This window comes from Rhinolophus hipposideros (assembly GCF_964194185.1).
Source record: "Rhinolophus hipposideros genome assembly, chromosome: 2".
In the NCBI taxonomy this organism is placed as follows: domain Eukaryota; kingdom Metazoa; phylum Chordata; class Mammalia; order Chiroptera; family Rhinolophidae; genus Rhinolophus; species Rhinolophus hipposideros.
In genome coordinates this window covers 40085530-40108035 of record NC_138048.1, presented here as the reverse complement: position 1 = coordinate 40108035, position 22506 = coordinate 40085530, and the positions used below count along the sequence as shown (strand labels likewise).

Below are 22506 nucleotides of genomic sequence, written 5' to 3'. Positions count from 1 at the left end.
TATCTTTATCATGTTACAATTACAGAACTGTGAATCCGTGTGGACACAGAATACTGTTATCACATGAGTCTTTACAGACCTTTAGATTAGGTATAAACAGGAGAAGATGGTTTTGGAACCTTCACCATCAGCTCCTTCAACAGCCATCTCCCCTCCTCATTCTCTAAAACCAAGGCATGCCAAACTGCTAATGGTTCACCTATTATGGGAGACCTAGTTGTCTCCTACTCCTGAACTTTTGCACATTCCTTCTGTTCCTTTTGCCTGGAGCACTCTGAATATCTCTCTCTTCACATCTCCCCATTGCCTGGAGCTAACTCCTTCTTATCCTTTAAATCTCAGCTTCTCCAAGGAGGCATCATTGATACATTCCAAATTCACAAAATTGCACTCTCTTCTGTGCTTTTAAAGCCCATGTATGCACACATTCCTAATTCTCCATATAGTATTTTTGTTTGTTTGTTTGTTTGTATGTTTGATGGTCTGTCTGCTCCATTAGAATATGAACTCCAAGAAAGCTCAATCATAGCTAATTTGCTTTCTTATGTATCTTATCTCCATTACTTACATGGCACTTTCAATACATATTAATATAAAAGTGTTTTGGGATGGTGGGCAATAGATGACTTTGTTTCTCTACTTTCCAAACTTTCTGCACGTTTATTACATAATATTTATAATGAAAGATTTTTAATCCTTTTATTTAAGTGACCCTTTTTCCACCCACTAATTGTATTTACCACCAATTTCACATCACAGGCCCTGAGTGTGAGAGATTTGAACCTTGTTTAATTGGGTAGTTGAACTAATTTGAAACAGTCCATCATTTCAGTACTTGAACTAACATAATCTTTTTTGAACCAGCTCATGAAGATGTCATTCAAGATGAAACAAATTTTGAGGTAAATTTAAAGCATTATTTTTAAAAGTTTTGCTTTGGGTAAAAGAGAATCAGGAATTTATTGAAACAACCAATGTCTTTCTCTTATTCTGAATGAGTTCATTTGCTAATCATTTTGTCAATTTTGATATGAACACTTTTTTAAGCTCAGGGTACAACAGAAATTGTATTTATCTTTTTTTGTTAATATCAGAGAAGCAACAAAGAAAAACAAAGTTCAGGAGATGCCAGAATATTCTTCTTGAATCATGTTAACAAACAGGCATTACCAGACTGGCTACTGTTGTTGTATATGAGCCCTTCCAGTTCTCTACCTTGTGCTGAAACTCTGACTGGTCTGAAGTCTTTATAGCTATCTCAGCTACACACCTGGGATCTTCCAAGCTGAAGGCCGTTTGTTTCTGTTTTCACAATGTCTGTCACAAAGCAGGAGCTCAATAATCTAATTTACCCTGGGCTGACCTAAGCTATTCAGAAAGTCCCATAAATGTTGATTAATTTCAGGGTCCATTAGATAGGTCACTTGGGGATCTTCAAAACCCTGGGCCAATTTTGCAACAAGATCCCAAGTCGTGAAACACTGTAGAGCCCTGACAATGAAACTGGAGCAAAGAGAAATAGAGTGGAAGTACCTCACTACAGCCACACCAGCCTACCTGTGGACTGGATATTAGGGAATTTCAGATAGAATAAAGAATTTATTTTTAATTCCAGTCTTTGCCATGCTGTTTGTGTTACTTCAGAAGATGCTGATTATAATACCTAGAGTCTGAGAAATGTCTGCTACATATACACAAGGCAGAGATTTATGTATTTGGTTGTTAAAAATACGTTTTACATCAATTAAGTCCATTTGTTCTATTAGCACTAGGCATAAAACTCTGAAAGCACATGTTCCTTCTCCCCCACATCTCTCCTCACAAGTATATGTTGAATGATAGTGACTTTAGGTTCTCTGAGGAAAGTTGAAGGTGTTCTTCTCAAGTGCATCTTTAACTCAAACGTGTCCAAGTTCCCTTGCCTTCAAGAGGCCAGCATTCTTCTGTAATATACAAGTTCCCATCCTGCATAAAAGAAAGAGGAGCACTCCCTTCTGAAGTATTTTGGAGTCTTCCTGGGGAAGCTTTTCCTCAAACCTTCCCTGGTTGTTGCTTGTTACCTAAAACTCCTGACCCAGTAGCATAGGGGCTGAGAGTGGGGTGCTGGCATGAGACTCTTGGGTTTCCCTCCTGGTTCCAACATTTACTAGCCATGTGACCTTGGACAAATTTCTTAACCTGTCCTAGCATCATTTTCCCATCTGCAAAAAAAGGCTAATAACAATGCTTATTTCATAGTGCTGCTGTGGAGATTTAAAAAAAATGCAAAGTACACTGTATAGTATTTGGCACATAACAAACCGTCCATACACATAATTTCTATTTTATCATTTGAAACCCCATTTTATCATTGAAAACTACTTCTCTAAACTTCTTTTGCTCTCCCTGTATTAATTTTCTTAAAAATATGGACATCGTCACCTCCCAACACAGTTGTTCTTGAAGACTAGGAAATAACAAAGGAAAATTACAAAAAGAAAAAGAAAAAAATGATGAGGAGGATAGTAAATATAAAATATGAGGTGGCTTCTAACGTCTACTGATTAGGCCTTCTTTCTCCTTAGTCCTGTCCTGCTGCCAAGCTTGTAGAGTTCGCTTAATAGCATATTTTGGGGAATAGAGGGATACTAATGCTCTCCCTCCCTGTACATATGGCCCTAAAGGGCTTTTCATAATTAAGTTTTTCATAATTAAAAAAAAAATTGGGGAACGTCATCAAAATGGCGGAGTGAGGTGAGCCTCTGTAAAGATCCCCTGGAATTTACAACTAATCGAACAACAATAACTCCACAAAGACTCCCTGCACAGCAGACAGGCAAGACGAAGAGGAACACTACTGCATACACCTAAAGGTGGGCGAATTGCACGATCCAGGGAGGAAGGAAGGGAGAGTACGGCGACGGAGCCGCGCCAGCGAAGGACACAGACCTAGCTCAGTGCTCCGAGCTCGCTGCATCCCGGAACTACCACAGCAGCGGGAGACGGAAGAACTCGGACTGCTAGGGCTCCGCTTATGGCCCACAGGGCTGAGGGGGCAGCATATAACAAGGCTGAACCCAACGCTCACGGCAGAGACCTCGGAGAAAAGCCTGAGGGAAGAAGGCTGAAAACGGTGGTTTAAGCCCTCACTGCCGAGCAGAGAACGGAAGCCTTAGGCACTGAGACTAGCCACATACTCCTTACCCTCCCAGAGCTCGCCCCGCCCCCACCAGCCCGTGAAACATAGCAGTATCAGATCAAAAGAAGAGAATATTCACTGTTCTTAGAACTGTGGACCGCAGACACAGATTCACAACACAACTACTTTGGCAAAGGGGAGGGAGCTGTGGAAGTAGGACAGGCTGTGGTGGTGGTTGCCGCCATTGCTCTGGGCCACCTCTCACAACTCAACCTGCCCCTGGCCCCACCTATCTGGGTGGATCCCTGCAGGAGTAAACAGAACGGCTGAAACATACAGGCTCTGAATCTGGTGCAGGAAAAGCTTTGAAACTTCAAAAGCTCTCCGCATACCCACACGGACACTGCGCCCTGTGACCCAGGTGAACTATGAACAGAGGAGAAGCCTGTCTCCCAGGGAATCCCCCATTGTGTGAGAAGCTGGAATAGTGCAGAGAAAACATACCACTACTGTGTGAGAGAGAACAAAAAGGCTGCAGTTGGAGAGAAAATAAAACATTCTACCGACAAGTACTGGAAAACAAAAGAATGACCTCTTCCTATCAACCTGTTGCAGAAGCCACTCATGTAGATGTCTAGGAAGAGAAATAATAAATCAGTAATTGCCATGAATAACCAAGGCAACAAGACAGCTCAGAAAGTGAAAAGTCTCCCCCAGAAAAGGAACTTAAAGATACGGAAATATGTGACTTAAATGAAGAGAATTCATGACTGAACTCACCAATAAAAAGGCACAGAGTAGCAGATTGGATCAAAAAACTAAGCCCAACCGTATGCTATCTCCTAGAGACATAACTCAGCTACAAGGACAAGCATAGACTCAAAGTGAAAGGGTGGAAAATTGACACTCCAAGCAAATGGTACCCAGAGAAAATCAGGTGTAGCCATACTGATATCAGATGAAACAGACTTCAGGGTGAAAAAGGTAACAAGAGACAAAGATGGACATTTCATAATGGTAAAGGGGACTATACAACAAGAAGACATAACAATCATCAATATTTATGCCCCCAATCAGGGAGCACCGAAATATACCAACCAACAACCAACAGAACTAAAGGGAGAAATTGACCAAAACACAATTATACTATGGAACTTAAATACATCATTGACAGCTATGGATACATCATCCAAACAGAAAATAAATAACAAAATAGCTGCCCTAAATATCACATTAGATGAAATGGACCTAATTGACACATAAAGAGCACTTTATCCTAAAACATCAGACTATATATTTTTTTTTATACTTTACAAGGAACATTCTCAAGGATAGACCATATATTGAGACATAAAATCAGCCTCAGCAAATTTAAGAAGACTGAAATCATACCCAGCATATTATCTGATCACAAGGCTTTGAAATTGGATATCAACTGCAAAAAGAAAGCAGGAAAAAGCACAAATACATGGAGATTAAACAACATACTTTTAAAGAATGACCGGGTCAAAGAAGAAATTAGAGGAGAGATCAAAAGATACATAGAAACAAATGACAATGAAAATACATCCTACCAAAATTTTGGGGACACAACGAAAGCAGTTTTAAGAGGGAAATTTATATCATTACAGGCCTATCTCAAGAAACAAGAAAAAAACCCAAATAAATGACCTCATGTTACACCTTAAAGAACTAGAACAAGAAACAAATGAAATCCAACATTTGTTGGCATTTGTCAGCAGAAGAAAGGAAATAACAAACATCGGAACAGAACTAAATGAAATATAGAACAAAAAGATAATAGAAAAAAATAATGTGACAAAGAACTGGTTTTTTAACAATATTAACAAAATTCACAAACCCTTGGCTAGACTCACTAAGATAAAAAGAGAGAAGACACTAATTAACAAAATCAGAAATGAAAAAGAGGAAGTTATCACGGACACCACAGAAATACAAAGGATCATCCAAGAATATAGTCCAAGAAGGACTATATGCCACCAAAAAATTCAATAACCTAGAAGAAATGGAAAAGTTCTTAGAAACATATAGCCTTCCAAGGCTGAACCATGAAGAACTGGAAAATCTAAACAGACAGATCACCAGTAACGAAATTGAATCAGTCATCCAAAACCTTCCCAAAAGCAAAAGTCCAGGACCAGATGGCTTCACTAGTGAATTCTACCAAACCTTCAAAGAGGATCTAATACCAATCCTGCTCAAACTCTTCCAAAAAATTGGAGACAGTACTCCCTAACTCATTTTATGAGGCCAACATTACCCTAATACCAAAACCTGGTAAGGACAACACAATAAAAGAAAACTACAGACCAAAATCTCTGATGAATACAGATGCAAAAATCCTAAACAAAATTCTAGCAAATCGAATGCATTAAAAAGATTATTCATCACGACCAAGTGGCGTTCATCCCCGGGGCACAAGGATGGTTCAACATCTGCAAATCCATCAATGTGATACATCACATAAAATAAAGGACAAAAATCATATGATTATATCAATTGATGCAGAAAAATCATTTGACAAGACACAACATCCATTTATGATTAAAACACTTAATAAAATAGGTATAGAAGGAAAATACCTTAACATAATAAAGGCCATCTATGACAAACCCTCAGCTAATCTCATAATTAATGGTGAAAAACTGAAGCCCTTTGCTCTACATTAAGGAACACAACAGGGCTGTCCCCTATCACCTCTACTTTTCAACATAGCATTGGAAGTCCTTGCCAGAGCAATCAGTCAAGAGAAAGAAATGAAAGGCATCCAAATTGGGAATGAAGAAGTTAAATTGTCACTCTTTGCAGATGACATGATGCTATATATAGAAAACCCTAAAGACTCCACAAAAAGACTATTAGAAACAATCAACGAATACAGTAAAGTTGCTGGCTACAAAATCAACGTACAAAAGTCCATAGCATTCCTATATACTAACAATGAAATCTCAGAAAAAGAAATACAGAAAACAATTCCTTTTGCAACTGCAGCAAAAAGAATATAATACCTTGGAATAAACTTAACCAAGGATGTGAAGGACATATATGCTGAAAACTGTAAGACATTCTTGAAAGAAATTGAAGAAGACACAAAGAAATGGAAAGACATTCCATGCTCATGGACTGGAAGAATCAATATAGTTAAAATGACCATATTACCCAAAGCAATATACAGATTTAATGCAATCCCCATCAAAATCCCAATGGCATTTTTTAAAGAATAGAACAAAACAATCATCAGATTTATTTGGAACCACAAAAGACCCCGAATAGCCAAAGCAATCTTAAGAAAAAAGAACAATACTAGAGGTATCACACTCCCTGACTTTAGCTTGTACTACAGGGCTACAATAATCAAAATAGCATAGTATTGGCAGAAAAACAGACACATAGACCAATGGAATAGAATTGAGAACCTCAAAATAAAACCATATAATGGACAGATAATTTTTGACAAAGAAGCAAAAAATACAATGGAGAAAAGACAGCCTCTTCAATAAATTGTGCTGGGAGAATTGGATAGCCACATGCAAAAGAATGAAACTGGACTGCTATCTGTCACCATGGATCAAAATTAATTCAAAATGGATCAAAGAGTTAAGCATAAGACCTGACACAATAAAGTGCATATAAGAAAACATAGGTACTAAACTTATGGACCTGGGCTCGAAGAGCATTTTATGAATTTGACTCCAAAGGCAAGGGAAGTAAAAGCTAAAATAAACGAATGGGACTATATGAAACTTAAAATGTTCTGCACAGCAAAAGAAACCAACTGAATGGGAGAAGATTTTTGCAACAGTGCCTCCGATAAGGGGCTAATATCCAAAATATACAAGGAACTCATGAAACTCAACAACAAAAAAACAAACAACCCAATTGAAAAATGGGCTGACGACCTGAAGAGACATTTCTCCAAAGAGGACATACAAATGGCAAATAGACATATGAGAAAATGCTTTTTTCGGCTTTCTGCGCGGAGGAGGCCACGGTGCAACTTTCTTCGGTCGTCTCCAATCCGGGTTTATCCAACACCAATCGCCTCCATCATGCCGCCGAAGTTCGACCCCAACGAGGTCAAAGTCGTGTACCTGAGGTGTACCGGTGGGGAAGTGGGTGCCACGTCTGCCCTGGTCCCCAAGATCGGCCCCCTGGGTCTGTCTCCAAAAAAGGTTGGTGATGACATCGCTAAAGCAACCGGTGATTGGAAGGGTCTGAGGATCACAGTGAAACTGACCATTCAGAACAGACAGGCCCAGATTGAGGTGGTACCTTCTGCCTCTGGCCTGATCATCAAAGCCCTCAAAGAACCACCAAGAGACAGAAAGAAGCAAAAAAACATTAAGCACAGTGGGAATATCACTTTTGATGAGATTGTCAACATTGCCCTACAGATGCTTCACCGATCTTTAGCTAGAGAACTCTCTGGGACCATTAAAGAGATCTTGGGGACGGCCCAGTCTGCGGGCTGAAATGTTGATGGCCGCCACCCTCATGACATCATAGATGACATCAACAGTGGTGCCGTGGAATGCCCAGCTAGCTAAGAACTACAAAGTAAAATATTTCAATTAAAGATCATTTGGCAACCAGTGGGGGGGGGGAGAATGCTCAACATCACTAATCATCAGAGAAATGCAAATAAAAACCACAATGAGATATCACCTCACCTCAGTCAGAATGGCTATCATCAACAAGACAAATAGTAACAAGTGTTGGAGAGGATGTGGAGAAAAAGGAACCCTCATACACTGTTGGTGGGAATGTAGACTAGTGCAGCCGCTATGGAAGGCAGTGTGGAGGTTCCTGAAAAAATTACGAATAGAATTACCATATGACCCAGCAATCCCTCTCCTGGGTATCTACCCAAAAAATCTGAAAACATTTTTACATAAAGCCACATGTTCTCCAAAGTTCATTGCAGCTTTGTTTATGGTGACCAAGACATGGAAACAACCAAAATGTCCTTTGATAGATGAATGGATAAAGAAGTTGTGGTATATATACACAATGGAATACTATTCGGCGGTAAGAAAAGATGATATAGGAACATTTGTGACAACATGGATGGATCTTGACAGTATGATGCTAAGCGAAATGAGTCAGACAGAAAAAGCAGAGAACCATATGATTTCACTGATATGTGGTATATAAACCAAAAACAACAAGAGAACAAGACAAACAAATGAGAAACAAAAATTCATAGACGCAGACAATAGTTTAGTGGTTACCAGAGGGTAAGGGGGGTGGGAGGTGGGAGATGAGGGTAAGGGGGATCAAATATATGGTGATGGAAGGAGAACTGACTCTGGGTGGTGAACGCACTATAGGATTTATAGATGATGTAATACAGAATTGTACATACACCTGAAATCTATGTAATTTTACTAACAATTGTCACCTCAATAAATTTAAAAAATGATTGCATGATAATTGTAAATATAATTGTAAATATAATAATTGTAAACATAATTGTAAATATAGAGGAAATAGTGTGAAAGTGAGAGATAGTCCGTTAAATGGTAGAAACATCAGCTAGTGAGACACATAGAGATTATCAAATTGCCTTATTTAATAGATGCTTTTTCTCCCTGATGTTAGATGCTGGCTATGTTTCTGGACCAGCTCTCTTCCCACGCCCCACAAACCCTTTCTCCCACGACCACCCCAGAATTATGGTTTTACGTTTACATAATGAGAAGGCCTGTCAGAACATCAAGCAGCTCCTCACAAAGTGTTTTGGTCCCCAGAACTAAGCACAAAGTGCTGTCACCACCAGAAGTGTCAATTCTTGGTCCCCACTCTGCAAACCAGATTTGATACCAGCCCTGCTTATATATGCTTGACTCTCATTAATAATCTCAGAATTTAACTGTTATCTCCTGTCTCAATTTATAGACTCAACAGTCTACAAAAATATTTGGATTGTCAGAGGGAAGATGAGCGTCTATAAGAACACCTAGAATAAACCTAGATGAAATCCTGGTAAGCTGCTGCAGTTTCTTCATTACACTCAGGAGCTCACCTGTTCCTGGAGCTACGGACTAAAGCCAGAAGTTCATTGGCACTTTGTGTGATAGTGTGAATTATATACCACTTTCCAATATTCATTATTTGCAATACGATCATTTCCACTAGCCAGTTGATTATTCTAATGACACTATATCTACATTCTATTTTGGAAAATTAACTCTGAAATAAGATTCCTCAATCTAGATTTCTGAAAACTTTATAGACAAATGGTTTCCTCTCTATATTCTTCCATTTAATCTCATGTGCAACACGGCTGCTCCCAATTTGGCAGGTCATTTTTCAGGCTGCCATGTACTGTGGAAGATATAAACAGGCAATAATTATGACTTCAGCCTTTAAGAGTTTATATTCTAGTTAAGGAGACAAAACATATCAGGAGGCAATTACATAATAATTCAAGATAGTGCCAGCTGAAGTTATAAGAATTCAAAAGAGAAACAGCTGGCTACTGAGCGTGAACAAAGTCTTTGTGGTGAAAGAAAGAGGATGTTCAGAATAGTGGACGTGAAATCAAAACTTTTTGGGGAACAAGAAATAGACCAATCTGGCTGTTTATTGTTCAAATGTGGCATCTATGGGGAAATATTTGTGTATATGAGTGCTTTCTTTATATGACTATGTTACATAGAGCATAACACTGGGTTTTAAAAAACGACCTTTGGATAAATCATTTCATCTCCATTTAAAAAATGTTTAATCTTGCATGCCATGTCCTATGACAAAGGCTGTACTTAAAAAAATAGATTTAAAGACTAAGAATACACTATGAAAAAGTATTTGCAATATGATCAATATCTTTACCTGGAAAATGTATATAAAATGATAAGGAAAACATTATGATTCTAATAGGCAAACTTATGAACAGCCAATTCAGGGAAAAGACAATATCCAGAATGTGAGAAAATTAGAAATGCAAATGTAAATAAGAATAATGCATTAACATTTGCTTTTTAAAATTAACAATTTTTATTCGATGGTAACATCTATGTCCTTGTTTTTAATCTGAAATTGATAAAAAATAGAGTGATACTTGTTTTCTCATATTTTCTGGTAGATGAGTAAAAGGAATTTGTAACAAAAGTCATAAAAATGTTCACACACTTTGACTCAGTGATTTTGCTATCCAAAGAGAATAACCCAATACAGTAGACATATATATGTACCAAATGTCCAGTGCAATATTTCTAATAGAAAAAAATTAAAAAGAGCTCAGCGTCCAACAATAACAAGGTATATATACATTTTCACTGTAGAACATCCATACAAGGAAACATCATACAACCATTAAAAAAATTGGTTGTGTAGTGCAATGTAAAATATAAGAAAGAAAAGCAAAACTGTACATATTTTTTAACCTAAAAAAGTCTTAAAAAGATAAATCTGAATAATTCAGTTAGGTTTTGTTCACCTCTCTTATTTTGTACGGTTTTATTATTCTCACAATGAAAAACTTGATTGTAAAACTATAGACTATATTCAAATATAAATTATTTGAAAGCCGTCTGTTCCTTTCTACCACACTTTACACTCAGCAGTCACAGTGCTACGAAGGGGAATGAGAATAACCAGAGCAGAAACTGCATGAGTGATAATGGCTTCAGTCAGTGATTCCCACATGGAAAACCCCCCTCCTGACAATACATCAAATCCTTTGTCCAGTTCGTTCCTCAGACCCAAGTGGCTTCTCAGACTGACTCCCAGTTTAAATCACGCTGCCTCAGTTTTATGAATGAGTGATTCACACTCACTTGTTCAGTTTTCCTTCCTGAGGCCATAGCGGCTAAGAGATGTTTCTTGTGGGAATGAAACTGACCCTCTAGTACATCCTGTTCTGGGTTGTAGCTCAATGTTGAAAGATTCCAACGCACTTCTGTGTTTTCTTTTTTTCTTGCCACTTCTGTTAGGAATGGTTGACAACCCTGTTTTGAAGATTGATATATGTATTTGCTGTTGTCACGAGAGGGAGCAACTTCAAGCTGGGTCCTGTGTGGATACTCTTGTTGCCTCATGGAAAGAAGTTTGGACCTTGCAACCATTCCTTTAAAAATAAATTTTTTTTCTTGCAAAATTTCCTTGATTTAAAATATCTATTATTTTAAACATCTAAAACATCTCAGAAAAATGTTAGAGTAAGTTTTAGTTTTAGAGCCAGAAAATAAGCTTAGGCCACCTATGTAGTTTGCCTATTGCTCTTAGTTTGATTCACTTTATGAAAAATGAAATGATATTAAAATGTGCTTGCAGTGTTGCTCTTAAATCAAGTATTGATTTCTGTCATTTGTTGTATTTCATCTCTCTTCGGAGTGCTCAGTGAGTTGAGATAGTAAAGAATGGAAACCGATTTAGACTGAAGCATAGAACTCAGATCTAAATGAAACTTCTAGTGTCCATTTTGTTCACCATTATATTTATAACAATGATCACAATGCCTGGCACGTAAGTTTTTAAAATAGTCTTAACAGCTAAGAATTTTTGTGTGCTGGGGTGGCCGCTTGGTTGGGTTGGTTAGAGTGTGGTGCTGATAACACCAAGGTTGCTGGTTTAATCCCCTCATGAGCCACTGTGAGCTGCGCCCTCCTAAAAAAACAAAAAAAAAAAGAATTAACGTGCGCTTTCTGTATGTTATATGTACAACAAATGCTATACAATTATAAACTTATGTAATGTTCACAACAACCACATAAAGTAGGTACTATTATTCCCAATTGACAAATGAATAAATTGAAAGAGTGAGTGTAATTTGCCAAAAATCTCACAGCTACTAAGAAGCAGAGCAGAGATTTGGCAATGAGCTTGTGATGAACTATTATATCACATATCTCTCTAGTATGGTAAGTGCTAAATAAGTATCTGAAGAATTAATAAAAGATTAAATATAGTCTTTAGGATTATACTTCCACCATGGGTTAAGAAATCTGAATGCTATTCCAAACTTTATTCTTGCTGCAACTGGTGGGACGTACATTTTCATAAGCCAACTATAGAGACTCCATTCACAAAGCGTCCTTGTGGAGAAGACAGTTTATTCCTATTGAAAAAGTCAAATCAAACTGCTCTCATCTCTCTCCAAAACTAATCCTAACTAGTTTTGCTTTTTTTCCAGTGTTAATTACAAGGCAGCTCTTTTAGTGTTTGAGAGATCCCATTAATGAGTACCCTTCCTCTCCCGACTTCTGAACCAACTGAAAATTAAAATAAAGGATTAAGACAGCTGGAGACTAAAACACACACACACACACACACACACACACACACACACACACACACACACACACACCCTTTATTAGTGGCTGAGCTGACATGGAGAACGTGATTGCCAGTGAATTCTGACTCCCAGAATTAGACAGATTAACCACTGTAGGCATTTATCATTAAGTTTACTGCATATCTTAAAACTGTAGAAAAAATGTAAGATATCTAAGAGCAATTTCATTCCCAATAGAAATCAGAAAGAAGGGGCTGGACAAAGAATGCCCAGATTCTGTGTCCAAATTCATCAACCCTATCAGTCAAATTTATCAAGCCACTCCACCTGAGCAGAATGAGCAAGGAGGTGGTGCCAGGCCAGAGGGTTAGGGTGATGGAGAGTGAAGCCCTGAATCAGGAATATGACACAAGGACAGAGAAGACGTGCTGTCCATCACAGTAGCTGTCACTCACAGAGAACTTAGTATGTACCAGACACTCTTCTGAGGGCTCTGTCCTCATTAGCTCAGGCAGTCATCACATGACCTTTAGGAGGTAAGTGTTATCATTGCCCCATTTCACAGATGAAGTAACGAAGCTTGGGGAATTCAGATAAATTACTCAAAATCACAGTTAGATGTGGTAACACTGGGACTCAAATCCACTAAGTACCATCACTCTAAGTACGTTCAATATAATTTGCAATGCTTTTAAAGTCGTCTAGAACTTTTATTTTGTACATCTAAGTCATTGGAGAAGAGAAGGATACACTCGACACATAATAGTCATTGTCAGTGTCTGACTAGGTTTGTGTCCTGGCGTGTAAACATTTTTACGTGGGGAAACCCCTGAACAAGGCACTGAGACGTGAAATAATCCTAGCAGCATGCAGGTGTTTTCCTCTCCAGGACACAGGTGATTGTGTGCCCAAGACCCTTCCTGCATCTGAAAGAAAGTAATGCACAGACTTTGGCCTGACAAGTGCCTTTAAAGCCCACTTCCATTTCACTCTTCAGAGCAAACCCATTTATTTGCTCACAAAGCCTAGAACATTGTCTGCTTTGAAAATTTTTAGCTGAAAGGCTTTCCTTAGTCCTTTGACTCTTGGGATTTTTCTTTTAATTTAGCTTTTAACTTTTACAGGTCTTTTTTTTTAATTTATTGGGGTGACAATTGTTAGTAAAATTACATAGATTTCAGGTGTACAATTCTGTATTACATCATCTATAAATCCCACTGTGTGTTCACCACCCAGAGTCAGTTCTGCTTCCATCACCATATATTTGATCCCCCTTACCCTCATCTCCCACTCCCCTCTGCCCTTACCATCTGGTAACCACTAAACTATTATCTGTGTCTATGAGTTTTTGTTCCTTATTTGTTTGTCTTGTTCCTTTGTTGGTTTTGGTTTGTATACCACATATCAGTGAAATCATATGGTTCTCTCCTTTTTCTGACTTATTTTGCTTAGCATTATACTCCCAAGATCCATCCATGTTGTCACAAATGTTCCTATATCATCTTTTCTTACCGCCAATTAGTATTCCATTGTGTATATATACCACAACTTCTTTATCCATTCATCTGTCAAAGGACATTTTGGTTGTTTCCATATCTTGGTCACCATAAACAAAGCTGCAATGAACTTTGGAGAACATGTGGCTTTATGTAAAAATGTTTTCAGATTTTTTTGGTAGATACCCAGGAGAGGGATTCCTGGGTCATATGGTAATATTCATATGGGTTGTATTCTATTCGTAATTTTTTCAGGAACCTCCACACTGCCTTCCATAGCGGCTGCACCAGTCTGCATTCCCACCAACAGTGTATGAGGGTTCCTTTTTCTCCATAGCCTCTCCAACACTTGTTACTATTTGTCTTGTTGATGATAGCCATTCTGACTGAGGTGAGGTGATATCTCATTGTGGTTTTTATTTGCATTTCTCTGATGATTAGTGATGTTGAGCATTTTTTCATATGTCTATTTGCCATTTGTATATCCTCTTTGGAGAAATGTCTCTTCAGGTCCTCTGTCCATTTTTCAATTGGGTTGTTTGTTTTTTTGTTGTTGAGTTTCATGAGTTCCTTGTATATTTTGGATATTAGCCCCTTATCGGAGGCACTGTTTACAAAAATCTTCTCCCATTCAGTTGGTTTCTTTTGCTGTGCAGAACATTTTAAGTTTCATATAGTCCCATTCGTTTATTTTAGCTTTTACTTCCCTTGCCTTTGGAGTCAAATTCATAAAATGCTCTTTGAACCCAAGGTTCATAGTTTAGTACTTATGCTTTTTTCCATGCAGTTTATTGTGTCAGGTCTTATGCTTAAGTCTTTGATCCATTTTGAATTAATTTTGGTCCATGGTGACAGATAGCAGTCCACTTTCATTCTTTTGCACGTAGCTATCCAATTCTCCCAGCACAATTTATTGAAGAGGCTGTCTTTTCTCCATTGTATTTTTTGCTTCTTTGTCAAAAATTATCTGTCCATATTTATGTGGTTTTATTTTGGTGTTCTCAATTCTATTCCATTGGTCTATGTGTCTGTTTTTCTGCCAAAACTATGCTGTTTTGATTATTGTAGCCCTGTAGTACAAGCTAAAGTCAGGGAGTGTGATACCTCTAGTATTGTTCTTTTTTCTTAAGATTGCTTTGGCTATTCGGGGTCTTTTGTGGTTCCAAACAAACCTGATGATTTTTTGTTCTATTTCTTTAAAAAATGCCATTGGGATTTTGATGGGGATTGCATTAAATCTGTATATTGCTTTGGGTAATATGGTCATTTTAACTATATTGATTCTTCCAGTCCATGAGCATGGAATGTCTTTCCATTTCTTTGTGTCTTCTTCAATTTCTTTCAAGAATGTCTTACAGTTTTCAGCATATAAATCCTTCACATCCTTGGTAAGTTTATTGCTAGGTATTTTATTCTTTTTGCTACAATTGCAAAAGGAATTGTTTTCTGTATTTCTTTTTCTGAGATTTCATTGTTAGTATATAGGAATGCAATGGACTTTTGTACGTTGATTTTGTAGCCAGCAACTTTACTGTATTCGTTGATTGTTTCTAATAGCTTTTTTGTGGAGTCTTTAGGGTTTTCTATATATAGCATCATGTCATCTGCAAAGAATGACAATTTAACTTCTTCATTCCCAATTTGGATGCCTTTCATTTCTTTCTCTTGCCTGATTGCTCTGGCAAGGACTTCCAACACTATGTTGAAAAGCAGAGGTGATAGGGGACAGCCCTGTCGTGCTCCTGAATGTAGAGCAAAGGGCTTCAGTTTTTCACCATTAATTATGAGATTAGCTGAGGGTTTGTCATAGATGGCCTTTATTATGTTAAGATATTTTCCTTCTACACCTATTTTATTAAGTGTTTTAATCATAAATGGATGTTGTATCTTGTCAAATGCTTTTTCTGCATCAATTGATAGAATCATATGATTTTTGTCCTTTATTTTATGTGATGTATCACATTGATGGATTTGCGGATGTTGAACCATCCTTGTGCCCCGGGGATGAACCCCACTTGGTCGTGATGAATAATCTTTTTAATGCATTCGATTTGCTAGAATTTTGTTTAGGATTTTTGCATCTGTATTCATCAGAGATTTTGGTCTGTAGTTTTTTTTGTGTGTGTTGTCCTTACCAGGTTTTGATATCAGGGTAATGTTGGCCTCATAAAATGAGTTAGGGAGTATTGTCTCTTCTTCAATTTTTTGGAAGGGTTTGAGTAGGATTGGTATTAGATCCTCTTTAACGGTTTGGTAAAATTCTGGTGAAGCCATCTGGTCCCGGACTTTTACTTTTGGGAAGGTTTTGGATGACTGATTCAATTTTGTTACCAGTGATCGGTCTGTTTAGATTTTCCAGTTCTTCATGGTTCAGCCTTGGAAGGCTATATGTTTCTAAGAACTTCTGCATTTCTTCCAGGTTATTGAATTTGGTGACATATAGTCCTTCATAGTAATCTTGGATGATCCTTTGTATTTCTGTGGTGTCTGTGATAACTTCCCCTTTTTCATTTCTGATTTTGTTAATTAGTGTCTTCTCTCTTTTTATCTTAGTGAGTCTAGCCAAGGGTTTGTGAATTTTGTTAACAAAGAACCAGTTCTTTGTCACATTAATTTTTTCTATTATCTTTTTGTTCTCTATTTCATTTAGTTCTGCTCTCATTTTTGTTATTTCCTTTCTTCTGCTGACGTTGGGTTTCACTTGTTCTTCTTGTTCTAGTTCTTTAAGGTGTAACATGAGGTCATTTATTTGGGGTTTTTCTTGTTTCTTGAGATAGGCCTGTAATGATATAAATTTCCCTCTTAAAACTGCTTTCATTGAATCCCCAAAATTTTGGTAGGATGTATTTTCATTGTCATTTGTTTCTATGTATCTTTTGATCTCTCCTCTAATTTCTTCTTTGACCCGGTCATTCTTTAAAAGTATGTTGTTTAATCTCCATGTATTTGTGCTTTTTCTTGCTTTCTTTTTGCAGTTGATATCCAATTTCAAAGCCTTGTGATCAGAGAATATGCTGGGTATGATTTCAGTCTTCTTAAATTTGCTGAGGCTGATTTTATGTCTCAATATATGGTCTATCCTAGAGAATGTTCCATGTACACTAGAAAAAATGTGTAGTCTGATGTTTTAGGATGAAGTGCTCTTTATGTATTAATTATGTCCATTTCATCTAATGTGACATTTAGGGCTGCTATTTCATTATTTATTTTCTGTTAGGATGATCTGTCCATAGCTGTCAATGATATATTTAAGTCCCCTAGTATAATTGTGTTTGGTCAATTTCTCCCTTTAGTTCTGTTAGTAGTTGCTTAGTATATTTTGGTGCTCCCTTATTGGGGGTATAAATATTGATGACTGTTATGTCTTCTTGTTGTATAGTCCTCTTTACCATTATGAAATGTCCATCTTTGTCTCTTGTTACCTTTTTCACCCTGAAGTCTGTTTCATCTGATATCAGTATGGCTACACCTGATTTTCTCTGGGTACCATTTGCTTGGAGTGTCAATTTTCCACCCTTTCACTTTGAGTCTATGCTTGTCCTTGTAGCTGAGATGTATCTCTAGGAGACAGCATATGGTTGGGTTTAGTTTTTTGATCCAATCTGCTACTCTGTGCCTTTTTATTGGTGAGTTCAGTCCATTTACATTTAGGGTGATTATTGATACGTGAGGATTTCCTGTCATTCTATCTTTAGTTTTCTGGTAAGGCTGTGTCTCCATTGTTTCTTTGCCTTTTTGTTGTTGTCTTTTATTTCTGTGTGGTGGTATTCTATGATGTTTCCCTCTGTTTCTACTTTTATTACAGTATATATTTCAGTTCTGGATTTATTTTGAGTGGTTACCCTTAAGTTTATGTAAAAGAAAGTTTGATATTTAGAGTATTCCATTTTCTTCAGCACGCTTACTTTCTCCATTCCCATATTCAGGTTCAGGTTTACTCTCCCCCTTTTTACGTTTTGGTTGCCAGAAATTGTCTCTGTTGATGGTGGTCTAATAGCCTCGTTTAGTATTTCTTGTAGTGCAGGTCGTGTATTAGAAAATTCCTTCAGCTTCTGTATGTCTGGAAAGGTCTTTACTCCTCTTTCATATCTAAAGGATATCTTTGCTGGATATATAATCCTTGGCTCATAATTTCTCTCTTTCAATATTTTGAATATTTGGTTCCACTCCCTCCTGGCTTGTAGAGTTTCTGCTGAAAAATCTGATGATAATCTAATGGGCTTTCCTTTGTAGGTTACCGTCTTCTTTTCCCTGGCTGCCTTGAGGATTCTTTCTTTGTTGTTCATTTTAGACAGCTTCAATACAATGTGCCTTGGAGAAGGCCTGTTGGGATTGAGGTAATTAGGTGTTCTATTTGCTTCTTGGATTGGAGGATCCAGTTCTGTCCACAACTTTGGGAAGTTGTCATCTACAATTTGTTTGAATATATTCTCTGTTCCCTTCTCTCTTTCTTCTCCCTCTGGTATGCCCATTATTCTTATATTACTCTTTCTGCTGGAGTCAGAAAGTTCTTGTAGAGTTCTTTCATTTCTTTTAAGTCTCAAGTCTCTTCTTCCATCTGTGTAATTTCCAGGTTTCTATTTTCGATGTCACTAATTCTTTCCTCCATCTGGTCAACTCTACTACCTCAGTTGGTTATTTCATTCTTAATTTCTTCTATTCCATTCTTAATCTCCAGAAATTCTTATTGGTTCTTTTTTAAAATTTCAATCTCTTTCGTAAAATGCTCATGTTGTTCTTTGTGTTTCTGAGTTCATTAAACTGCCTTTCTGTGTTTTCTTGCATCTCATTGAGTTTTTTCAGAAATGCAATCTTGAATTCTCTTCATTTAAGTCACATATTTCCATATCTTTAAGTTCCTTTTCTGGAGGAGACTTTTCACTTTCTGAGCTATCTTGTTGCCTTGGTTATTCATGGCAATTACTGATTTATTATTTCTCTTCCTAGACATCTACATGAGTGGCTTCTGCAACAGGTTGATAGGAAGAGGTCATTCTTTTGTTTTTCAGTACTTGTCGGTAGAATGTTTTATTTTCTCTTCGACTGCAGCCTTTTTTTTCTCTCTCACACAGTAGTGCTATGTTTTCTCTGCACTATTCCAGCTTCTCACACAATGGGGGGATTCCCTGGGAGACGGGCTTCTCCTCTGTTCATAGTTCACCTGGGTCATAGGACGCAGTGTCCGTGTGGGTATGTGGAGAGCTTTTGAAGTTCCAAAGCTCTTTCTGCACCAGATTCAGAGCCTGTATGTTTCAGCAGTTCTGTTTACTCTTGCAGGGATCCACCCAGATAGGTGTGGCCAGGGGCGGGTTGAGTTGTGAGAGGTGGCCCAGAGCAATGGCGGCAACCACCACCACAGCCGGTCCTGCTTCCACAGCTCCCTCCTCTTTGCCGGAAATGGTTGGGCTGCGAATCTGTGTCTGTGGTCCACAGTTCTCAGAACAGCAAATATTCTGTTTTTTGATCTGACATTGCTACTATTCGCTTCTAGCACCGGGCAGGTGGGGGTAGGGCAAGCTCTGGGAGGGTAAGGAGTGGGCAGCTAGTCTCAATGCCTAAGGCTTCCGTTCTCTGCTTGGCTGTGAGGGCTTAAACCACAGTTTTCAGCCTTCTTCCCTCAGTCTTTTCTCCGAGGTCTCTGCCATGAGCGTTGTGTTCAGCCATGTTGTATGCTGCCCCTTCAGCCCTGTGGGCCATAAGCGGAGCCCTAGCAGTCCGAGTTCTTCCCTCTCCCGCAGCTGCGGTAGTTCCGGGGTGCAACGAGCTCGGAGCACTGAGCTAGGGTGCGTCCTGCGCCTGCGCAGCTTTATCTCCGCACTTCTCTCTACCCCCCTTCCCCGCTCCGCGATTCGCCCATCTTTAGGTGAATTCAATAGTCAGACTCTTCGTCTTGTCTGTCTGCTGTGCAGGGAGTCCTTTGTGGAATTATAGTTGTTCGATTAGTTTTAAATTCCATGGGAGATTTACAGAGGCTCACTTCACGCCGCCATTTTGACGACGTCCCACTTTTACAGGACTTAAACCTAGTTGTCCTTCTTTTTCTTCCAGATATTTAATCTTCATTATTCTATGTTAGTTTTACTACTGAAAAATAGAAAACTTTGCCACAAAGGAACATTCTTTCCAAGGGTTATTCATGGCCCAAACAATGACAGGGACGTGGTGGACCATCCACCTGCTGCTTACATCTAGATATGTCCTCTCAGTGAGTTGAACAAATTCCCATTTTATTTCTAAACAGTCCCCTTACAGTTAAAAATAATGCTCTGCATTATTATTGCTCCTGGCAAGTCAGTGGGGTAGTATGGTAACATTCCTGCCCCAGGAAACAAAATCCAAGCCCCAGAGTTTACCTCCAAAGCCCTGGAACTTTGTTGCTACCTCCTCTTTAAAAAACAAACAAACAAAAACTCTTTAATGAGGAATACCAGCAGTTGATAGTCATAGTTTTCAAACACATGACTCTCTGACATTAGCCAAGACTCCTAATCAGGGCTGGCCCTGTGGCTCAGGCAGTTGGAGCTCCGTGCTCCTAATGCCAGTTGGAGTCCCACATGGGCCAGTGGGCTCTCAACCACAGGGTTGCTGGTTCGACTCCTCGAGTCCCGCAAGGGATGGTGGTCTCCGCCCGCTGCAACTAAGCTTGAACACGGCACCTTGAGCTGAGCTGCTTCTCGGATGGCTCAGTTGGTTGGAGCGTGGGCTCTCAACCACAAGGTTGCCAGTTCGATTCCTAGACTCCCACAAGGGATGGTGGCCCTGCAACTAACAACAGCAACTGGACCTGTTGCTGAGCTCCGCCCTCCACAACCTTCACAACTAAGACTGAAAGGACAACAACTTGAAACTGAATGGCACCCTCCACAGCTAAGATTGAAAAGGACAACAACTTGACTTGGGGAAAAAAAAAGTCCTGGAAGTACACACTGTTCCCCAATAAAGTCCTGTTCCCCTTCCCCAATAAAATCTTTAAAAAAAAAAGAAAAAAGAAAAAGACTCGTAATCAGCTTATACTCTGCATCAAGGAGTATATAATTAGAAAAATCTACTCAGGAAGACCTTTCAACATTATAGTCCGCGCAGTCTCACCATTTCTATAAAAATTTTTTGGAGGGAAGCAGAATAGGGAAGTCTTAGCTAAGCTAAGACTTTTTCTGACTCTACAAGAGCTCTTAAATAAACAAGTTATTTTCCTATCATAAGTCCTGTTCCAAAAGCATTTTTTCTTATGCATAAATGGATCTCCAGCTCCCTTCTCTAATCACAAAAATCTGAAAATGAGTAGGCTAGACCTAGATTTGTACTGTCCAGTTCTTCAATGGTGAAGGGGCCCAAAGAATCACTTAACTGAAAGGCCTCTAACCTGCCTTGGCAGCTGAGACCAGCTGGGAGTTTGAAAGCCAGGCAAGAACTGGTAAGCCACAACACACTCCAAACATGCAAATATGTTTCAGTCTTTCCAGTCACATTGATGTGATATCAACCAGAGTTGAGAGCCAAGCTTACTTTTCCACAAGTGCTTATTAGATAGGACAATTAATAGGTAAATAAGATCCAAAGCCTCTTTGAACTTGCCTAGCGTTCTTCCTTGAGTAAGTCTCTTCTGTGAGCCTGGGTGTCCCCATCTATAAAATAGAGGAAATTATATTTATCCCATAGAATTCTAGTCTAAGCAATGAGAAATTGTATCTAAAGCATTTAACATCATGTATGGATTATAAAAAAGCTCTCAACAAATTTGTTATTCCAATTATATTATCCAATGATATTGGAGATACAGCAAAATAGTCTTTACATTGGTCATTAATTCTCTGCAGTAATGCCAAAGGATAGAAAAAAGTAAATTTAAAGATTCTAATTCAACATTCCTCTGATTTCACCACCATCGGCTTGCAAACATTCAGGCTTTTATTTCTAATTCAATAGATATTGCTTCTCCTATTAGGAGTTCTTAGGCATTTGGGGTATAAGCATTGAGAAGGATAAAGAGAGAATATGATTCAAAGATGTGTTATTTTTGCTTCTTTGTGCGGGGGTATGTGTTGTTGTATTTCCATTTATGGAGTGGGGGTAGATTATTTAGTCCAGAATTGATTTCACAGCAATAAATGTGCGTATTATAAATGCCCTGCTCTTTCCTGCTGTCTTACACAATCATAAGGAATTTTCATGTTTGCTAGCTAACATTTCCATAGCTCAACATCTCCATCTAGTGGCCTCAAATTGAACTTGAAAGTTAGTGAGCAATCCCAGCCTTTCTTTAAATTACAATGGCGGATTGATTTGCATCCCTCACCCCAGGACTTGACTCTCTGCATTCAGAGAAGGTTTTGCTCAATACTGGCACTAATTAAGCAACCCAAGAAGCAGAGTACAAGCTGTTTCTTCAAGCTACCCTACCCAGTGTCTGGGATATCTTAATTCACACTGGTGAAGTTTCAGTAATAGCCCTACTCGATGGCTAAACTCCCTTGTCCATTTTGTCTTTCTTCTACAATGCTGAAAAACTCTGGTTCCCTGACGCTGGCCTTTAGGGAGTAAAAAAGGTATAGAGGCCATTGAGGAAATCCTCCACAGAGACCTATTCAAATCTAGAGAGCAGTCATAGGGACAATGGTGATGTGTAATGGATC

General features: G+C 38.5%; 1 protein-coding gene across 1 annotated transcript; it reads left to right on the top strand.

The window, feature by feature from the left end:
• Positions 1 to 7188: 7188 nt before the first annotated feature.
• LOC308507498 (large ribosomal subunit protein uL11-like) lies at positions 7189 to 7720 on the top strand (the record flags this gene model as incomplete). The annotated part of the gene is made up of 1 exon (XM_081072537.1): positions 7189 to 7720. The coding sequence occupies one exon, from the start codon at positions 7189 to 7191 to the stop codon at positions 7609 to 7611; it is 423 nt and encodes a 140-aa protein (XP_080928663.1). The 3' UTR covers positions 7612 to 7720.
• Positions 7721 to 22506: the final 14786 nt, after the last annotated feature.